Source organism: Hemibagrus wyckioides, linkage group LG03, assembly GCF_019097595.1.
Source record: "Hemibagrus wyckioides isolate EC202008001 linkage group LG03, SWU_Hwy_1.0, whole genome shotgun sequence".
In the NCBI taxonomy this organism is placed as follows: domain Eukaryota; kingdom Metazoa; phylum Chordata; class Actinopteri; order Siluriformes; family Bagridae; genus Hemibagrus; species Hemibagrus wyckioides.
The window spans coordinates 20,124,716-20,147,643 of NC_080712.1; the positions used below are offsets into that span (position 1 = coordinate 20,124,716).

At 40.2% G+C, this 22,928-nt stretch overlaps 1 protein-coding gene across 21 annotated transcripts in view; it reads left to right on the top strand.

Moving 5' to 3' along the window:
- kcnma1a (potassium large conductance calcium-activated channel, subfamily M, alpha member 1a) overlaps positions 1-22,928 on the top strand; it is a 133,309-nt gene that overhangs the window by 63,350 nt on the left and 47,031 nt on the right. For 20 of the 21 annotated variants that reach the window (XM_058384829.1, XM_058384687.1, XM_058384758.1 and 17 more), the window contains exons 3-9: positions 873-934; positions 10,323-10,416; positions 10,546-10,657; positions 15,250-15,325; positions 16,369-16,444; positions 16,884-17,054; positions 19,392-19,483. In XM_058384829.1, the coding sequence (XP_058240812.1) occupies positions 873-934; positions 10,323-10,416; positions 10,546-10,657; positions 15,250-15,325; positions 16,369-16,444; positions 16,884-17,054; positions 19,392-19,483 (683 nt within the window). Of the gene's footprint in view, positions 1-872; positions 935-4,004; positions 4,280-10,322; positions 10,417-10,545; positions 10,658-15,249; positions 15,326-16,368; positions 16,445-16,883; positions 17,055-19,391; positions 19,484-22,928 lie in introns of those variants that run through there. The other variant, XM_058384813.1, reaches the window with a different exon arrangement.

Sequence of the window (22,928 nt, forward strand, 5' to 3'; positions counted from 1 at the left end):
ATAGCGCTTAGCATATTAACAGCCTTCAGTGTAGGTGTCCAGCATCAGGTTACTGCGAGGTGCAGTAACAGATAAAACATTAAGCAAGCTGATAGCGAGGGTGTGTGTACGTGTGTGTTTGTGTGTGTTGGTGTGCTCTGCCCCATAGCATAGCAGCCATTTGATAGTAGTAGTTTCCATTTCATCTGATCAGGGGTTGGTGCCCAGCTCACATGGAGTAGCTGAAACAAGATTAAATGATTTGACCCCTAAAGCTCGGAGCTGCACCTTCTCCACCACTGCGCTGGGCCACTTTCTCCAGCCAGTGCCCAGATATATGAAGGGTGAAAGCGCTGTGTATCAGAACCCTACTCTGATCATTACACACACACACACACACACACACTCAATTAAATATCATCCTGATGTGTTCCCATGCTCTGTGGAGGTGTATGTGACCTAAGTCTACCTGACTACGAGGAATTAAACGTGGCCAACAAACACTTTTTGCTTGTTTTGTATTTTTCTGATTCATACCTACCTAAGCACATGATTTCATATTTTTGTGATCCTAATCAAATGAGTTTCATTTCAAGGGCTCATATTACATATATAACATGTTTATTTCTATAAACCGAACATTCTAGTTAGCAGTTAGCATTTTGCAGCATTTGATGCTCACACTATTTTGCAGAAGATGGGCTCATGATTTCGCAGCATCTCACTTTATTGAAATATTGAGCTGTGTTTATTGGGGAACATGTTCAGGGATTAAATGATATATTATCTCCAGTAATGTAATATTATCAAGATTGTTATTAACTCTTTATGCAGGCTGATGGAAAATTCTCATTCGTACATATCATTAATTTCTCTCTCTTCTGTCTCTCCAGGTGGTGTTAGTCTTTGCTCTCAGTATTGGAGCCCTTGGAATATACTTCATAGACTCGTCTGAGTGAGTATTACACTTTTCTAGCTTCCTTGGCATCTCTTTGGGATTCCATTGTCTACCACTGCCAACATCTAATAAATTTTACACTCTACAACAGATGGACATTATTAATTAAATTCTTATTTTAAACCAAATTCTGCTTTAGTTTCCCTAAGGAGAAGGCGCATGTTCTTATACTTGTTTGCTAGCTAGCATGCAGTTTCTCCTTTTGGTTAAACATCCAGGTACATCTTATCTTTCCTGAAAATGACTCATGAATGAATATTTCCCCTTGTGCTGTAAGAGCTATGCTAATATGGGGGCTTATTGTGCCAGCACAGAGCACAGGTGGGCACATTCATCCTGTACCAGGATACGATTTTCCCATGTAGGTAATGATACATTTTAATGATCCCTCAATTACCTGTTAGGCAAAGTGTACCATTAAAGAATTCCCGATCTTTGTTCTGGTCCCATTGCAAAATAAATCCAGCCCCGGGTAGCGTGATTATTTTGTCAATGGAAGCCAAGTGAGTCAGTTTCTATGGTTACATCAGGTGGAAAATCCCTGGTGCCCTCTCCTCCCATCCCCCATGATCCTTAGAGACAAGCAGACTCTTCCTTTGCCCAGCTGTTGCCCAGGCAACCAGGTAGCACTGTGTGCAAATGGAACTCATATTTTCTTATGTGCTGTGCCTGCTGACATCCTGCCTTGGGGAAGCAATGACACCGTCAATTTAGGCTCAATACCAAAACCTGGAGGATTGAACACTTGCACAGGCATCAAGGGATGCCAAGGGAGCAGGAATAATACCACTTTCATTCTCACTAGTGATACACAAGGCACATGGTCAGTCTCGTCCAACATCTGTATATACTGAAACCTACATTACTGAACCACAGGGTTGAATCTGGTCTACCAATGGACATTAAAATGTTGCATACAGCTTTAGGCATTTGATGTACGTTTTTGTCCAGATGTTTAAGAGAGTTACCAACATCTGAGGTTTAGCCATAACATTTTATTCTGACCCCTTGATGCAGCAAAACAGGAGATCACCATAAATCAACAGTCAATCCAGATTCACCCAGCAGACATGTCAATTCACTGAAGTGTAAATGAAGCATATGGTAGTGATTAATTTCTCTTTGTGCCTGTGTAATCTAGGAGAAATTTTAGCTGGGAATTGGCATGGTGTGGTATCTTGAGTTCAGAGAAAACAAGAAGGCCTTAGTGTGCTCTCTTTGGCCAGTAAAATAATAACTTGATATGAAGTACTGTATAGTATAGTATACTGAATTTTGCCTCACTCTTTTGTTACTGGTGCTTGGCACACATCTAAAAAGTTAAATAGCTGTCATGTGCAACATATGCTAGGGCTGGTGTGCTGAAGTTCTGTTTTTCTGTTGCCAGCTAAGATTATTGTTTGTAAAAATAACTGTTTGTACCTGTGTATGCTTTTATAGAGTACAGCTTATACAGCTTATAGTATCAGTTTTACTTCTGTGACCAACCTGCTAAAATAATCAACCCCTCTGCTTTAAAACCATGAACAGTTGTTAAAATAATGAAATACCTATGCCTGTATGGATTGTGACACTGTTTTAGAAATCAATATAATCAATAAAAACAGGAAAGGCACATTTCTGTGGATTATCTGCAATTTTGAAGTACTTACTGTGGCTCAAGGACTCATCCCATCAGCAGTGTTTGTGTGTCTAATACAGCTGCTGTGTAATTACCGGTATCTCCTATGGGTTGTGTCCTCTGGAGGTAAATGAGAGTAGGGGCACGCTATAAGAGTTACTTTGGATTTTCATTAGAACGGAATATATATGAATGTAGTTTTCATCTCAGTTGTGGGCGAGTGTTGAAATGATTCTCATTCTCTATAGTGCTTTGCGTTTAATGGCACACATAAAGTGACTTCCTCTGGGTCTGTTGCTGAGCAAACGTCCTCAGACAGCATACAGGAAGCTGTGATGGATAATAATAATGCCAGGGTGGGGACACTGTCAACATCATCACCTAACTCATGCTGACCTATATGGTTAGTTTATTAGGAACACTATGCTAATACTGAGCTCTCCTCCTTTTGTTCTCAGAACAGCTTCAGTTCCTTGTGGCATGGATACCACAAGAGGTTAATATTCCTTTGAGATTCTGGTCTATGCTGATATGATTGCATCACATAATTGCTGCAGAGTTTTCAGCTGCATGTTCATGCTGTGAATCTCGATTGAAAATGTGAACCATTCTAGCACATCCCAAAGATGCTCTACTGGATTCAGAGCTGGTGACTGGGGAGGCCTGTGAAGTACGCTGAACTCACTGTCCATGGATCCAATTTCAGATGTGACATTATCATGTTTGAAGTAGCCATTATATAAGTAAATTGGGGTCATAAAGGGATGCATTTGTATAGCAAACATAATTATATAAGCTATGTCATTTACAAAAAATGAGCGATTGGTCATGAAATCATTTCCACTACTGAAGTGCCTGAAATGTTTTAGAAGACAGGACGAGTCTATGGCTTTATGTTGTTTATGCCACATTCTGACCCTAACGTCTGCATGTTTCAGCAGAAATCTGCATCAAACCAGGCTACATTCATTTGGTCTTCAACTGACCAATTTCATTTTAGTCCCTCTGCAGTTTCCTGTTTTGGTTGACCAGATTGAACCCTGTTGACTTTTGCTTTTGTAGTCTAATTTCTGCAATATATTGTGCATTCTGAAATGTTTCTCTGCTCCACATGGTTTTAAGAAATGGTTATTTGAGTTACCATAGCTTTCATGTCAGCACCAGTCTGACCATTCTTCTGTGTCCTCCCTCATCATTAAGGTGCTTCCACCTGTAGAACTGCTCGCTGGATGTTTTCTGGTTTTCACGCCATTCTGTGTAAACTCCAGAGTCAAAGTCCCAGGAGATCATCAGCGTCTGAATACTCAAGCCAGCCTTTCTGGCACCAGTAACTATGGAACAATCAATGTTTCTTAGCTCACTTTTTCCCTCGTTATGATGTTTGATGTGAACATTATGTGATGCCCTTGTCCTGTATTTGTAAGATTTTATACATTGCCACATGGCTGGCTATTTGGATAATTATATGAAAGTGCAAGTTTTGCCTCCTGGTGGTCCAGCTCCCATTGTCGTGGCCCAGGTTCGATTCCCCGGCAGGGTGCTAACCCAGCCACTGAAGAGTTAACTCTCAGTGCCGGTCCCAAGCCCGGGTTAAATGGGAGGGTTGCATCAGGAAGGGCTTCCAGTGTAAAACCTGTGTGAAATCGAAACATGCGGACCAAATGATCTGCTGTGGCGACCTCAAATAAGGAGCAGCTGAAAGAAGAACAACACACGAAAGTGTAAGTTTAATGGAGCGCCTGATAAAGTTGCCATGAGTGTAATTTATGAGCGCACAGTCACTGTGGGATCTGGCCTATAGTATTACATATGCTAGATGTGAGACTTTTCTTCATTAAGGAATGTGTGTGTTATAGAGGGGCTTTAAAATACAGGCAAACACCAGATTATGAAAGCAGATGATGAAATGACTGTGCAGTACTTTTAATGCTGGCTCCATTGCTGATGGATTGAGTTTCCACACAGACACTTGCTGATAAGTAGGATTATAGCGAAGCCTATCCTGAGAACTATAACGTCATTCCTGATCTTAGTCTACAATCTTGTCTGACATCTGACATAATGTGCTCTGCCAGTTTAATGTCATTGGTGTGTGTTTAGCTTTGTGATTGAATTATATGCTATTCTCTGGTCTAATTTTTACACGGGGGAGGTTAGAGAATAGAGAAATCTGTTGGTGATGTGATCATCAGACAGCCTTTTAATCAGTGGCTGTGAGTTTTGGATATGCTTTGGCTGTTCCTCATGACAGTCCAGCACCATGGCAGCTAAACCCTCTTCCCCGACTGTTTTCACCACAGAGATGTGTGTAAACAACACACACCTTCTCACTCTATGTGCCATCTGTGCTAGCACTCATTAACTGACCTCTGCTGCTGGCATGAGTTACACCGTGAGCTGGTAACAGATCATCTTTTATTGCACTCAAGTACTCTTCCTATTTCTGTTTATTTCTCAGTATATACAGAATGACCAAAAAAAAGAAACATGGTATATGTCAAATTGCCACTGGTGTTCAAATACATAAGGTAATGGTCCATTAAAAAGGCCATCCGAAAACACGAGATGATATTTTGAGTGATTTTCACAAAATGCTGCCTAAGGTAACTCTGAATTTGATGTAGGATAAAATGCTGCACTGGCTGCAGTGGGGAGGGCAAAGATGAGTCTTTATTCCCGCTTCAGTGGCCATGCTGACCTCACAGAGAGATTCACACAGCTCAGTGGATGTACAGCCCTCTCTGGTGGCCAAACAGCATCGTCTCCAGATAAAGGCATAGGCATGATCCTGTTTGGATAACTCACAAGCACACGGATCACTGGAAAAAGAGATTAGATATGGCATCGTTGATTGTGCATCGTTTCTGTTTATTGTTGGCGTGGATGAAGAAGTGGTGAAACTACTGCCACACAATTTCTTTCTTTCTTTCATTCCTGAACATTTTTCAGAGCTCAAGGCTAGAAATCTATGATAACAGACACCTCAGAATATGGAATAATTGGGCCATATTTATTTGTGTTAATAAAGTTGTGTGTAAAAGTTTTTCTTTGCCAAACCGAATTAAAAGTTTCTGCCAGATAGACCAAATTTGGTAATGCTGATGTTCTTCCTGTGTATGTTGATAAATGGCAGTCACTTGTAAATGACTGGATGCATTCACAGCACAGCTGATTTACATTCAAACATGCAAACAAGACTCCTTATAATGCAAGGCACACAGAGAGCAGAAAAATGACAATTACTTGATGAAAATGCTCTAGCTAAGAGAAGAGGATCTCCCAGTATTGTGGCTCATCCACTGCAGTGCATCAGCTGCCAGTGACACACTGTAACTCTTCCTAGTTTTTATGTAAGGCACAGCTAGTCTTATTTGTGTTCATTTATTTGTTTCATTTGGATTGCTTTCTTTCAAATCATTAACAAGTCCCAAGACTTTCATAAAATTAGTGTGTAATCAAAATAATAATAAAAAATCGTATAAAAATTGCAGTAAGCGCCACCAATTATATGATCTGAATTTTCTGAATATCACGTGTGAACGTGAGCAGTTTTGGTGTTCAGATCCAGCTCAATAAATGAGACTTAATCTCTGCATTAAATCTAAATGCACAAAGCACAATTTAAAGCTGTATTTTTTTGTTTCGTCAATCTGAAACATTTATTCACATATATTTTTTAATTAAATGTCAAAAAGATCTATAAGTGTAAGTAAGTTTGTATATTTAATCCTGTGAATGAATAAAAAGGCTATTACACAATACCATTCCTGCATAGCCTGGTCCCAGGGCAGCTTTTGAAACATCTCACAGTACATGCATTTACTCACATTATGCTATTACAGTCCTGTAAATGCACTTCTCTCCACATTGATGTTAACCATCTACTGTAAATATAAATAGGGCAAATTGATATAAAGTGGAGAAAATCTTTTGTTTTGTTCCAGTATTCATAATAGTACTCCCCCCCCCCCAAGGACACAGGGCTCTTTTAGCTCAGTCTGCACAATGAAGGCAGATATACTGTATGTAGGCCAACAGGAGCGAGGCTCTCCTTCAAGGAATGCCTTTATTTGTGTCCCACTTGTGCTGTATTTATAAATGTGAGCATGGCTGCACTTTAAAAGACTCATGCTGCTGCTGCTGCAATGCAGGGATGAATAATACAAATAGTTTAACTCCACTGGAGCATCCCTGTGCTTTTAAATCTCCCACACACTAGGAGCATGATATTTAACCTGAAACTCACTGGAAGGAGGAAAGTGAGAAAATGGTTCAACAGAAGGATTGTAAATAGATAGAAATGTTATTCAGGCTTATAAAAAATCTTTACATGATCTCATACTTACACGATCATCTGTAAGAGTGTGCCTCAGGTTTCAGTCGAGAAGTCTGGAAGTCATGTTCCTTAAGTTATTCATGAGAAAAAAATGCAGCAGTGCTGACTCAGAAAAACTCTCTGCAGCATCAGGCTCTTATCGGCGAAGCAGAACTGTGGGACACAGAACTTCTGCAAAGCAGAGACGAGTAGCTTGGCACCACGCAAGCCTCAATCAATAGAAAGAGACGGCATTTCATTTTACTCTGCTGTTTAACTCCTGTAATCAATTTACATGAAAAGAGAGATCTATATGCGTGAAATTTCTGCAGCCTAGTGGGTTCGCGTGCATGAGGAAGAGGCGTAACACAATATTATCAGTATCTATCTCTCTATTCAGATTTGAACTGGAAGCGGACTTTTTTTTATTAAATCTGAATCCTACAATTATTTCTTTATGATTCTCGAAAGAAGTATGTATAAATCAGGAAATCTGTTTCGAATTCACAACAATAGCCTTCGGGATAATATTTGATTCGATTTACTTTCATTTTTTTGGTTCGTTACATTCCTGAAAGTCCAGAACATTTTCTATCAACATGATAGAATGTACTATGAAGCAGGCGCACAATGCTGCTGCTGGTCGTACTGGGGTCAGACAAACAAAAAGTAGCAGGCCTCCTATTTTTTGTGTACAGTGAGGAGACTCTACACTGCAGATGTAAAGGTTTAACGTGATAGATACTGTGAGCACTGGGCTGTCATGTTGTATGGTACCCTACATTAGTACAATAAGCTGCTCTCCTTACTCTTTCATCCTCTTCTGTCCTCGAGGAGCAATGCTTTGTGTGTTTTCTCCTTTAAGTGAACCACATGCAGAAGGTGCTTTGGGGAGAATTGAATCGCAGAGGCTATTTTTAGGGTCCCAACTGAGGTTGTATATGTCTGGTACCCTTGCAGGTGCTACATCATTCCTATTTTAAAAATGGTGCCTTGACCTAAATCAGTCACGGCTGTATTAAGTCCTATTGCTTTCAGGAACAACTCACTCTTTCTCTCTTGCACAGGGGCTTGCTCGGGTCTGGGTCTATCTTTCCTTGATGCCCGGCTCCTCCCTGAAGGCCTGTTGCCTTCTGTAAAACTGTTTCAGAAAATATTGTGCACATTGTTAAATAACTGAGAAAGGCATTTTAACAGGACACATGAATTCTTGGGTGTCAACACATCACACACTGTTTCTGACTTCTGGTTGCACCAGTAGAGGCCTGAGGTTACCTAGTGTAAGGTCGAGCATTACTGGAGCATCTGTGCATTGTTCAGCCCAGCCGCCGCGCTGTCCCCAGCATTCTCCGCTTGACCTGAAATCAGCCGTGTTCTATATAAAGCCCGTGGAAGACAAACTGTCCAGGTTCTAGTGCTGGGACAGCATTGAAGGAGGTGGCTTACGTAAGCTGAGTTCCTGGCCTCTTGTGCCTGGACACCATGTGGCACTGTGTAGTGACAGTGCTTCGGTAAATGTGGCTCTTTTGTGTTTCCTAGTTTACACATACACAGAGATGTCTTGCACTCACAGATCATTGTATTATCTCTGTCTCCATGACATTCGCATAAACAGTTAGCAGAGCAGAGTGCTGCGATGGTGACAACAATCTGGGAAGCACACTTTCTATACCATAGTGTTCGCCCTTCATCTAGAGATGTTCTCCTGATGATGCTTATCCAGGCTGAAGGTCAGCAGGTCATGTTATCGTGAAATGGGAGCAGAATTGTGCTATAAGGCATGTATAGCTCATACCAAATGGTTCACTGCCTGCAGGAGGCTACATGTACATATAAAAGGATCTGTCACCGTGTGCAGAAAATGCCTATTCGACATGTCTTACTGGGCTACTTGGAGGAAATGTTGTCTTGTTCCTCAGAAAGATATTAGTAGGCATATGCTAAAGAAAGATGAATTAAAATTAGGAATACTACAGTAATACTGGGTTGATCCTTACTTTGCCTCAATTTTTATGGTATGGATTCCACAAAATTTTAGAAACTGACATGATTGCATCCAGTACACTTTCCTGCTGTGAATCTCCCGTTCTACCAGATCCCAAAGGTGTTCTACATTATTTAGATCTAGTGACTAAGATGACCGCTGTAGAACATGTTCATGAAACCAGTTTCAGATGACTTTTGCCTTGTCATGGAGCATTATCGTGCATCATGTCACAAATAGATATTAGAAGATGAAAAGATGCACTTATTCAGCAACAATACTTAAACAGTTCCAGCAATTAACTGCATTAACATGAATTGTAATTCATCTTACTTTAACATTCTGGGTAAGTGTTTGAAAATCCTAGTAGATCAGAAGTTATACACAAACTAGCGTGTCTGCCAATAACAATCATGCCAAGGTCAAAATGACTGAGATCTTTCCCTCATTCTGGTGGTGGATGAATGCCTGTATCTCCATGATTTTATACATTTTATGCTGCTACATATTCAGCTGATTAGATAAATGCATGAATGATTAGGTGTACAGACTTTCCTAAAAAAGTGCTCACTGAGTGTATGTCAGCAGAAAAGACTGGCTAAACATAGAAAGCTAGCAACAAAGCAAAGGGAAAAAAATAGCTTTGCTCATTTAACCATGTTATATGTGCCTTTGCTGTTTACATTTTAGCATTTTTGAAAATTAATTCCAAGGCTCAGTAGTTCATAAATAATTGAGACTTGGTACAGGATCAATGTTAATGCCACTGAAAGGGCACCACTACATTAACCTCACCACTAGAGCTTATGGTTGTTTATGAATCTGTGCCTTTCAACTTAATTGAAACAGTCAGCAGTTGTTTTAACCCTTACACTTCAGCTGTAAATTGATGTATTCTGGGGATTGTATATCTTACTGTTAAAGGCTCACAGTGATCACAATGATGATCTTTTGTTATTTTATGACATTTAAGTCTTTTTGCACATTGCACCCCAAATTTGCCCAGGTTACATAAGCTAGATCTACATCATACATACTACATGTATATACAGTATTTTGTGTATTGTTTTTATTGGTAATTGTTGTTGTATTTCACATTTGATGCCATGCTAATGGCAAATAATTTTGTTTTTGTTTTTTAATGCAATTTTAATGCAAAACTTTCTTATTTGAGATTACAGTACAGGCCCTTCTTGTAGAAGCACCATAGGCAGCAATCACAGCTTTGCACCTTCTTGGGTCTGTGACCTGTAATATTTAGGTGTTTCCATAGATTTCCTATGGGATTTAGGTTTGGTCTGTGGCTTTTGGGGCCAAAATAGTACATTTACTGTATTATATTCTGAACTTATGTTTATGTAAAACATAATAAAATATCCAAAAATGGAAGGGATTTGAGTATGCCCCTGTACGTAAGTGAATTGGTGAATAAAGTCTGATTTGTTGTATGGTTTTCTCTCCATAGCCCTATAGAATCTTGTCAGAACTTCTATAAAGACTTCACGTTACAGATCGACATGGCCTTCAACGTGTTCTTCTTACTCTACTTCGGTCTACGTGTAAGTCCTTCTAGACGTAGAGATCACTGAACAGTCTGTTTTTAATACACTGATTGCATTATCTTACACATCACATTCAAATTTTGGCTAATGTTTGTATGATGTCCGCTTTCTCGCTTTTTTCCTCAGTTTATTGCAGCAAACGACAAGCTGTGGTTCTGGCTGGAGGTGAACTCTGTGGTGGATTTCTTCACTGTGCCACCAGTGTTCGTGTCGGTGTATCTTAACAGGAGCTGGCTGGGTAAGTCTCTACTCATCCCCCTTTCCCGTCCTCTCCCTCCTGTTTCCTCTTCTCTCCTCCTGAACATTAAAGGCAACAGTCAGTGCTCATCCAGAGTGACAGAGCCTCTGCAAAGAGAGAAAGACCAGACTGGAAGAAGTCGAGCTGGAGTGATGATGGTGACGAGGAGGCCAAAGCAAAAGTTAGAGTGGCTTATCTTATTAAAATGACGCCTGATACCTGGTTTCCAGAGTTGTTGTCATATTCTATATCCTGAGTGGCTGAGAATAGCTCAGAAATGCCACCTAATGGACAGGCAAGTGAGTCTACAGAACAAACACGCTGGTTGAAGGGAGGCACGGAAAGGAGAAGGAGATACTGGACTGGGTTGATCACAGGGTTGGGGACATTTATCACAGAGCAGTATCTATGAGAAGGGAAGGTACTAAGATGTATCCTCTGTTTGAATGGTTTCACGCTGATTGGCTTCCATGATGGTAATGATTTTTTGGCATTCTGTTGAGAAGCAAAGAGTGACCTGTAGGTCAAGCAAAAGTGCAGTGTCACTGAACTGGAGGGAATTCAGTCGTGTGTTTGTACTGTAGCTGTGAGTCTTTTGGTGGGGGAGGAAGAGGAGCACTAACTCTGGCACTCAAAAGCACTGCAGTGTACTGTACATGATAAATAAAAAAGCTCCACTCCTACACATGCAGACAACCACATTACATTCATCAGCTAGCAAGAGCAACACTACAGAACTAACTATATAGTAACCAGCTCTAAAGTAAATGCAAAACACTTAATCAAACACGGTCTGTGCTGTTTTATTCATATCACCAAACGTACAGGCTTAAGGATGAGGCAATAATTTGTCATGTTACTCCTCTCCCTAAAGACTCTGAAGGTCTCACAACTCTTGATAAAGCCCTCTGACACCTAGCCGTGAGATCTGAGAATCAAAGGCTCATAGCTGATGAAATAAACTGAAATAGCCAATGCCGTGTATCCGCATAACAAACCAAATTATAATCAGCATAGAAAGCGTTCTCTTCATAGGAATAATTCAACATCCTTCATCTGTAAACACACAGCAAGAACATCCAATATTCTCGAGTCTCCATGTTGTAAAAGTGAAAAGTCCAACACTGAGTAAAGCTATTCACCAAAAAGCATTGAACTCAAACTTTTGAGTGAACTCTCAGTGGTACACTTATTGAAATCAGACCAGACACTCGCTGTTAAGACATTCAAAAAGACAAATAAAAAGTCACAATATGAAAAGAAGGAAAGCCCATGATTTTGCTAGTATCAGTAGAAGAATTTCTTTTATATATTGGATTTTCAATATTAAATTGCCCCTTATACAACGGTTACTTCCATTCTCTTCAACCTTGATCAGGAAAAACAAACTTTGGCTCTTGCTATGTCTACCTAATTGTGTACCTCACTTAAACATGTTCTCACACTCTGGCTCCTTGTAGGCCACACTTAATGGAGTAAAGCAAATGACTAAATGTAACTGTTAGATATTTTATTATAGCGCTAAATCAGGTTTGAATGCATTTCACACACAAGGAGTGTTTCCTCAGTTTCCGGTGTGCATTAAGGTTACTTCCTATCCGGCTCTGCCACCTGGTGGCTAGAGGCAGTGCTGTTAATCCACTCTGATTTATAGCACTGCTGTCTCTCTCGGAATAAAGCAGCATTGCTGCTACGCTGTTGGTATAAATATTCCTCGTCTTTGCAAGACAGGAAGCTCATCTGTCAAAAGAACATGACCTATGAGGCAGAAACCAATTTCTGCTGTAGACCCCTACTTACACATGGCAGGCTCTCTGGCAGTGTGTTATATGACCCAGGCTCTGCTCCTGGTGCATTCTGGGAGCTGTTTGCCTGCTGGGAGTAATCCCCTCTTTTGAATGCCCATCTCACTCCGTTTGACAAATGAAAGCAGAGTCCTGTGGGGGTGGTGCATGTGACATGTTCTCAGTGTGTGAGCTTCCAGATGTGATTGAAACACAGTGTGTGCACAGATTCTCAATCTATGTTGTTTTTGCACATGTTTCCTAAGCCTGACCCATGAGGCTACACTGGTCATGTGTCCTTTACTCTGATCCTATTTTCACTGTCTACTAATCACAGGGGGCTGCCCTACTCCATTAGGCCTACAGCAGATTGTTAGTTACTATTTTTTTTTTTTAGTAAACAGGCCATTTAACTTAATGTGTGTGATTTGTATTCTGCCCTTATTGTATTTGTTATTGACCTCTTGTCGTCATTAGCCTCTTTCACTGGCCATTTATAAGAGTTTCCTCTAAATCTTTAGTAATTCAAAAACAAATAGGACTTTTATTTATTTTATGATAGCTCTAAGAGAAATGTTTTCTGTAAGTGAAAGCTCAGGCATGAAAATGCTTTATGGTTTCAATAAGTAAACAAAATACTATTGTAAAAATTAAACTAAATAATTTATCTTTTTGTTCACCTTCAGTAAATGCTTTATTTTGTTGGATTGTGCTCTTAAATCTGTGCTTAGGGTCTGAGTCTGAGAAATGAATGTTATTTTATGTTATGTTAAATTAACGTTATAGACGTAATCCTGGCTGCAAAACATCTGCAAACCCCTGGTTTTAGTTTTCCTCCAGCTGTCAGTATCTCAGCTTAAAAGTTCCTTGTGCTGTAGGTAGACTGGATATTTTCCATTCTGATAATGTAGAGCTCCACGACAGCTATGATGTGATATCATGTGCTGGATGAGTAGGATTTAGGGGAGAGATTTCAGAATCAAGATTTCTAATAAGATGAATATATTCCTAATCCCAGTGGCCTGTCATAGAGCGCTGTAGTCTTAAAAATGACTGTTTCTAATGAGTACCGGATTTCCTTCAGCTCCAGTGTTACTAAAGCTTCTGTGAAGCTAAAATGATATGTAACGGGATATCTGTAGTGTTCAGTGTAAATCTTTCAAAGCTAAAAAGTCTGGAGTGTGTGATATAGTGTGAGGAGTATTGTGCTCTGAGTGGTGTATGTGTATGAGATTGAAAGAATGTGAGTGTCTGGGTGAGCGCTGGTGTTATGTAATCAGTCTTGTAATGGCAGATATTACACTGTTTCTTAATCGGCTCCCTGCTGTGGCACCTCTCTCTCTCTCTCTCGCCTTCAGTAGATATGATGGAAATTATGACCCCATCTCATCAGTGTATGGTATTTATATTCAGAACATGCACTTGCGATGTGTAACAAACCATGATCTCAGGACAGTGTTACATAAAAATGCTATTTCTTTGATATGTAATATAATAATTATTAGCTGTGTTTTCTATGTTTAAACAGCATTCTGTTTACATTACGAGTGCAGCATTTAGTCTATTTCAGTATTCTGTAATAAAACAGTAAAATAATAATATAAACTTTTTTTTAGTAGATACAACCTGAAGTTGCTGTTATTGAATCCTTTTATAATCAAAACTGATTAAAAAATCCAAACACACTGTGATCTACACCATAAACTTTCTGTAGATAGTGACATTACAAGAAAATCACAGGTGGAGACGTGTTAGAGGCGCTAATGCCATGGGGTGTGAACATTTTTTTTACTTTGGCTAATTAAGCATTCCCACCAGGCAGCGTACAACTTCGCTTCTTCCATGACTTCAAATGTGATATAATGTATTCAGTAGTGTCCTCACTGGCATCTTCTCTGTGTCCAGAGATTAATCATTCTAGCTTTTAGCTTGCCCAGAAATATATAAAACTGGCATGGACATGGTTAGTGGCAGCTTTTTTGCACTTACAGTGAACATTTGTGACCATCATATATGACCATCTCCCTAATATTGGTGTTGGTCCCCCTTTTCCTGCCAAAACAGCCCTGACCCATCATGCACTGTGTATTCTGACACCTTTCTATCAGAACCAGCATTAACTTCTTCAGCAATTTGAGCAACAGTAGCTCGTCTGTTGGATCGGATCACACGGGCCAGCCTTCACTCCCCACGTGTATCAATGAGTCTTGGCTGCCCATGATCCTGTCGACGGTCCACCACTGTTCCTTCCTTGGACCACTTTTGATAGATACTGACCACTGCAGACTGGGAACACCCCACAAGAGCTGCAGTTTTGGAGATGCTCTGATCCAGTTGTCTAGCCATCACAATTTGGCCCTTGTCAAACTCGCTCAAATCCTTACTCTTGCCCATTTTTCCTGCTTCTAACGCATCAACTTTGAGGACAAAATGTTGACTTGCTGCCTAATATATCCCACCCACTAACAGGTGCCATGATGAGGAGATCAGCAGTGTTATTCACTTCACCTCTCACTGCTCATAATGTTATGACTGATTGGTGCATGTTATATATAATTTTGTTTGTTTTTGTGAAATTTACAAAACAATTACAGTTAATGCCTCTCTATTATTCCTTTGTATTCTTACACTCAGTATAAGAATATATGAGATACACAATCCATATTTAATTAATGTAAACTATAATTATTGCCTGTTTGGTTTAGAGCTCAACACTTGAATTATTTATGAACAAAGGCTTTGAAAAGCTGTCTGAAACTTCCATTTTGATTACATCTCAGTTGTGTATGTCTTTTTTTTTTTTTCCAGGTCTGAGATTTCTAAGAGCCTTGAGACTGATACAGTTCTCAGAAATTTTACAGTTTTTGAATATCTTAAAGACAAGGTAAGGCTGACCACTTGCACACACACACACACATCCGTCATTTTCCTTTGTTACTAAGAAATGTGATGGTAAGGCTTTAAAGGTACAATAAGTAGCAAGCTGTTTTTCCTTTTATTCTGCTTACTTCCTACTCCTGACTCATCACATGTCTGGTCACATAGCTAAGCAAAACATTCTGATAATGAATCATGATCATCACCCTGACCTCTCTCAAATTTTACCTCAACACTCCACAGGAATCTTTCTCTTCTTATTGCTGTATAGTCGTCTTTACCTACATCATTCAGTAGTTTGTTACTGTAACACTCGCATCATCTTATTGTACCTTTAAACTATACTGAGCTCACTTTAGATATTTCCTGTGTTCATTTTCTCATTTCTCAGGAGCTTGCTGCTCATCCCAAGTATTCGTCCTATGAGAAAGCACTTTATACTTGCTACATTATGCCAGAAGTCAGGCTTAAAGCTCAGTAGATCATGTTCTCTTTTAACACCACACTGTGTCTCCTCTTAGTGTGCTGTAGGTAAGAGAGAGAAGGAAGAGTGGTGAGTGTGAACCCCAAAGCTGAGGCTCTTTAAAAACAGACTCTTCATTGATTTCCTCCACAGCAGAGAAGGCATGAGGGATATCTATTTCCTTGGCTGATATGTTAAAGGAGAGAGAAAAAGAACCTGCACTCAGTTGGCAGAAGGCTGGCAGAAGATTATTTAAGTTGCCCAATCACTTGACAAAAAATGTTACTGAAATGTCTACGACTGACACTCTTCCAAAACAGCTAGGTGTTATTTGTGTAATCTTGAGGCTCCTAGCAGCAACAAGCTTTAGCAAAACCTGAGATTCACTATAGACACGGATCACGTTATGTAACTGAAATGTTCTTTTGTGATAACCTTTGTATTTGCTCCCATCAAGAGGTGACGTGGCAGCGTCCATGGCCAGCCTCATCATGTGTGTGTTGGGCTCAGTAGATGACTGACTTATCTGTACGCCAGTGCGATGTGTTTCACTTTGAGAGGTGTGACGTAACTCTCGTCTCTCACAGTAATTCCATCAAGCTGGTGAACCTGTGTTCCATCTTCATAAGCACATGGCTCACAGCTGCAGGATTCATTCATCTGGTGAGTGAGAAAACACACACAAAGAAACCTCCTCAGCCCCTTCAAAGGAGTAAGCCTACAGGTGTAGGTAAAAATAAATAGATTATTATAGAGGAACAAACTTCCGATCCCATTAACCGTTTTTCTGTGTTTGTAGTTGTTTTTTGTTTTCTTTTTCTAGCCGAGACACTAAAAATTCAGTTTTTCTTTTTATTTCCTTATCAGGATATGCCAGAGGACATCTGTGCCACTAGATGGCAGCAGAAACTCTGCTCTACAATAAGGCCACCTGTTTGGTTCCTCTCTCAGTTGAAGCACGTAAAACCCCTCTTGGGTGCCCCACATTCAGTGGTGGCTATAATCTGAGGAAACAGTAGATGGCTGTAAAGGATCAGGCTTGGAGCTAAACCTGAAGGCCTTGGTTTGTCTGAGTAACGCTATTCATGCTCTCCTCCCACAGGTGGAAAACTCAGGGGATCCTTGGGAAAACTTCCAAAATTCTCAACCACTTTCATATTGGGAATGTGTGTACTTACTCATGGTCACTATGTCCACGGTGGGATACGGGGACGTCTGTGCGAAAACCACCCTTGGCCGACTTTTCATGGTCTTCTTCATTCTTGGCGGTTTGGTAAAATAATTTTCATCTGCACTTTGTCTGAGCCCCTTCATTGCACCACATCATCTGCCACGTCATGTAGACAGAGACGAATGTTTTCAATCCAAAGCCCATAACTGTCACCAACCTACAGTCCTCATAAAACACACATCACATTGTATATTTTCAGTGTCTTTATAACACTGGTACTCCACTGTTGAACTTCTCTCCTCCTGTTCTCCCACTGTTACACATATGTAGAACTGACATGTATGTGTATGCTAAAATGTGTTCTGATAATCCTTTTTTTTTTGTCTTAGACGTAACCAGTGTCTGATTAAGGATATTATGTATGTTATTAATGTTTTGTAAAACATATCAAGTATTCTGACAAAATCTGATGATGCTGTAGATATTTTCTTAAAACAATTGCGGTTTCAGACCCCACCCTTCTGTGTCTCTCCCCGAATTCCAACAAACACAGTGGCAGGAAGATGGCCAATAGTCCTATCTGAACCTTACCACAGCACATGCGGCCCCCATGCTACCGACTATGCAACCAACACCACACACTACAACCAGTTTATTTATAATATTTACACCGACAAATACTGACCAGACTAGATGTGTGTAGGACCCAACACGTCAGGGGTACACTGTACACAGGACAACACAATAAACCACAGAAATATCGGTGCAACAGTATGTGTAGTCAAGTGTTTATAAGGGAGGGGGAATGAAACACACACATGCACAACTCTAGGCCAAAGTATACAAATTATAAAACAATGCCCATTATTATAGACAAACATCCAAAACTATATAGGAGCTACAGTACAGGCCGGATATTTACAGCCACACTTGTAGCTTAAAATGGACAACACAGAACAAAGACAGAGACCTTCTTTATATGAAAATTATAGAGGTCCCAGTACAGATACACACTAACCCTAACCCCCTTTTTAAAACTGTTGATTGGATTTTCTAAAAAAAAAAATCTCATGATCTCAAAGACCATTTTAATGTAGATTAAGATTTTCTTGAATATTTTTGCCACGATCTCTGTAGACATTTGGTCAGATCATATTCAAGACAAATCTGGTCATTCCTTGAATATAACTGCTTCAGTGTAGAAAGGTTTCACTTTTCTTCAAGGTCTTGCTGCAGGCATTGACAAACACAAAAACTAAAGGTGTATTCTCTGCAATCCTTTTTTTTTTTCGTCCTTGTTGTAGCAGACAACATAGTTTTTGTCATTTTCTGTTTATCTCACGTAATTAGAATGGTTAGTCTTCATTAATCAGCCGTGTTGCAGTGAGACAGGTACAAGATCCAGACTACAACACAAAATCAGCGCCGATAACTACAGAGTCAGAGAGCAGGAACAGATTAGCCATAGGACAGAGCAGATCACATACAGACTGTAATCAGACACAGAGCAGATCGGACAATCTCCATATCACGCTGCAGATGAAGCTCCAGCTGTCATGGAGTCACCATAGTGATGTGTCCTTCCTTTGTTTTGAAGAGGCCTGGAAGTTATCATAGCCCTGTTCACTGCTTTCTGTCAGCAGCACGATTAATGACTTCAGTATGACGTGCTGTAAAGCATCAGCTCCTGACCCAGCAGATGTCATGATTCATTTGGACCCTGGAGAGAGCAGCAGTGCAGTGTGGAGTTTAGAGGAAGGCCTCAGACAGGAGAGAGATTTCGCCATTTAGGAGCAGATACAGAGCTTTCAACACAACAGGTGGTGGCAAACTATGCAAAATACATCCAGCTCATTTCCAGTCACGCTAATGGGTCTTAATGTGTTTTGCAGCTGTGGGCGCTCAGCCTGGACTATTCAGATCAACCTGCCACATTCTCAGTGTTTGTTGGACAAAACATGGCACATAGGGTTTTTTGGCCTTCTTTTTTCTCCTCCAGTTTTGGTGCAGTCACAGAATGGCTGTTCACATAAACATCTGAAAACCTTTTTCAAACCAGTAGCTTTAATAAATCCAGTAATAAACACTCTTCCTTCACCCCAGTTTAAATCTTTGTTGTTTAACAGAGCAAAATTTTTGATTTTTCTACATTCACTACAAAATATTTTTCACACTTTCCTGTAGCCTCTAACTTGAAATTCTTAAAAAAAAATTATGTAATCAAATCAAAATCAATCAAAACTCCATAAGATTCTACCCTCCCCAAACACACACACACACACACCAAGACACCAACACACACATTGTCTACATGAACAACCTCTGCTCTTGACATGTCAGGGAGGTGTATGGACAAGTGTGCACCTCACGAACCAGTCTCTCCTCCTCCTCCTCCTTTTTTTTTTTAGTCTCTGCTTTTGTCTCCTATCTTCTCCTTAGGCCATGTTTGCCAGCTACGTCCCTGAAATCATAGAGTTAATAGGAAACCGCAAGAAATATGGTGGTTCCTATAGTGCGGTTAATGGCAGAAAGTAAGTATTCCAAGTGGCTCTGCTGCCTCGGCTGCAGTAGAACCCCTCTCTGCATGCCCTTTACTTTTTCTGTTCCATGCATGTAGGCCATGTTTGCTCGCTACGTGCCAGAAATTGCTGCTCTCATCCTTAATCGGAAGAAATACGGAGGGATTTATAACTCGACAAGAGGCAGAAAGTAAGTCCAAATCCAGAAGCAGTTGTGCTTGGGTGACATAAGCCTTCCTGATAGTGGAGGATTAATATTAGTACATAGGCTCTGTTCAGAAATATAGACATGAAATGGAAATAAATGTCACACTGTGACTGGAGACCTTGGCCATGAAAGCCACGTCCATTTTGTCTTTTTTTTCTTCTTCTTCTTTTTTTTTTTGTACAGCACATCCTATCAGCTGCATTTTAATTTCATTTCTGTCTGAAGAGCTTTCATGACTCTTGTTTTTGTCATTGTTGTGAACAGAACTGATATATTTATTATTTTTTTCTATGTAATGTGAGACTATGCATTTCTAAAAGGTAGTCATGAAAACTGCAGTACCGCTTTAATAAAAGTCCACTGCAATTTATATAGATACAAAAAAAGCATGTGCAACTACCTTAAATGCCTCTTTTGTCTGCTTGAATTGACTCAATTTTATCCCATTTTACTTTTTTTCCTCATTTGTTTGGAGTTGAATGACTTTTTTGCATGCCCTCTGTGACTGGAGGTCTCCTTTTTTTTTGGGTGGCTGTGCATGTTGCTTTGAGAGAAGCCTGCGTGGCTGTGAAACTGCTAGCCCATCACCTCATCTGTGTCTGACATGACTCTGGCCCTGATCTTCAGTCACCCTGAATGCCTGGATGCCTTAGCTCTTGCACTGGAGCCTCTCAATTGCACTTGGCTTGCTTCTTTGCCCCACTTGGTACTTTATGTCCTGTACAGTTGTACAGTGCAGTATTTCCAGAGGTTGCCCCGATTGTCAGTGTGGCTTTTTTGAACACCCACTCTGGCTCAAACACAGCCCTGTCATCAGCACGACAATTCTCCCCAAGTGCCTACGCTTATATCCTGTACACTAAAATCTCCCTTAATCTTTCTCTCTCTCTCTCTCTGTCTCTCTCTCTCTCAATGTGAAAAAAAGCTCATGGCCACAACTAGCTTTCATCAGTTGTCTTTTAGGGCAAATACTAAGCGAAGAGAGACTAAAGCCATTAGAGGCCTTTTTGTTTGATGCTGTTTCCCTGTCAGTGAAACAAGATTGATGAAATGTTATGTTTGGCCTCAGCGCCATGGTTGGATTTGGAGCCTGGTGTTGAGAGAAGCCTTGTCAGAAGAGAGGTTCTCTCTGTCTGTCTCTCTTTGTCTCTCTCTCTCTCTCGCTTGGTTATACGTTCATGTGGTTGCAATTAGAGGCGGCCAGAATCCAGTTCTGTGTCCAGGCCCAAAGACAGGCACCAGGCTTTACATTGTTGCTTTAAACATTGATGTGAGTGTGTGTGTATTAATGGATGCTTCAGAATGCATAAATATGTGTCAGGTTATTAATTTATTTCTTCTGCTGGCATATTTCTGGCAGGTTCAGTGTAGGGGAGACCGCACTCTACTTCGAATTCTTCACAGCAGATAGTACTTCTGTATTAGAGTAAAATCGATGGCTTATGTCATTGTTTTTAAGATCTTTTAAAACATGTATACAGCTGCTATGGCAAAAAAAACCTTAATAATACTATATGGGTTATCTTTGCATTAGAAAATTGTAAATGAGGTTTCTAAGTAATCAGAGGATTTTTAGGAATAAAAAAGGCTTTTTTTTAAAATCATCAGTCAACATGTTTGGGACCAAATGATTGCAGAAGGCTTTTTAAAATGCGCTGTGAAATGTAATTACCGGCTTTACCGAGCTTCTACAATTATTATGAAATTTAACTCGATCAGCTCCAGCTCCATTGTGCATGACCATTGGCTCAGTGAATGGTGTTATCTCATCGAGGGTCATGATGGCGTGTCCAGCCATCAGAGCAGCGACAGAACTGATGCTGGATGTTCAGTTGTAATAAAGAGCAGCTCTGCTGGCACAGGTCTGTCTCTCTGTGGTTTCCATTAAAGCAGTGCTGAACCAGGAGGACCAGGACAAGCCAGCCACATAAACCCTGCATGAACTCTGAGCTTATACACATCCTAAAAGTGTGTGCGTGCTGACACTGAGAATGTGAAGCCAGCTCTGCCCAGACCTGCAGGACAATGTTCTTGTGTGTGAAAGTGTAGAAAGGCGCCCAACATGTGTTAACGCCATTACCGACATGGCTCTCATGGCAAATGAAATGTTGTGCCATCGGTGGAACATTAGTCATTAGGCTCCCTTTGCTCTGTTGAGGTTGATGTGGAAAACAAGTACAGCCCGCCTTATGATGTTAAGTCACAGCACCTGGAGTCCTATCACTGACAAAATGATACTTTAAATACATTAAGCATACCTGCAGATGGAGTAAGCCGTGTGGAAATGGGCAAAATCAGACAAGATTTATGATAAACAGGAATGACGAAGAGAGAAAAGAATTCCAAACTTAACACTTTGATATTTAGTGAAGGTCAGAATAATTGTGTAGTTCTAATGAGGACATGAGCAAAACCTTGGCTCTCACTGACTGTCAGTGAATCAAAACAGACACCAATTTTCCACACTTTTCTGGTACCTAAAACCCTCCGTGTTCCTGAAATGACCCAGCGGTCCTTGTAGCTATCAGAGGAAAATCAGATCCATGCAGTAGCCATGTCTTCCTGGTGAATTCTGTTCAGTTTAAGGATTAGAGCAGTATTGATGGTGTCGCTGCTGATGCTGATGTTCGAGCTTTCGTTTCTCTCTCTTTCTTTCTCTTCCTTTCTTTCCTTCTTCCTTCAGTGTTTTTGCATGCTTCTCACTGCATGCCAGATGAGTGCCTCGTGCATTTGCTTGCTCAGTCTGTGCTCTTATGCTTTTTTTCCCATCTTTTCATGTGTAATGTTTTGTTCTAAGTCCAAGTGTTCTCTCCACCGTGTGTTGTTTTCTGTGTAGTGTTTTTAATGTTTGTATTTGAATTCTATTTAGTGTGTATATTTTTCCTTCAGTTGCATTATACACATTCTAATATTTGTGAAAGTTTGATGTTAGTAGTTAGTTACTGTTAGACACTACTATATAAAAGCAGTTATTGGATCATTAATGGTAGAACTTGTGCTTTGGGAATCAAGTCTAGCACAGGAAAAGTGAAGCAGCTTGAGGAATTATGTAATGACATCAGGCTTAAAACTAATCCTCCCTTTCTTGCATTTGTATTGTTTTATTGGCAATATGCTGAAAGTATGTCAATGCTGGTGCAGTATAATCAGTAGCACAGTCACACACCACTGATAAGTCATTCAAACATGGAGACAAGATGTATGATGTATGTTTGTATGTGAGCCAGAAACTCTTTAGTGCTGTTATAT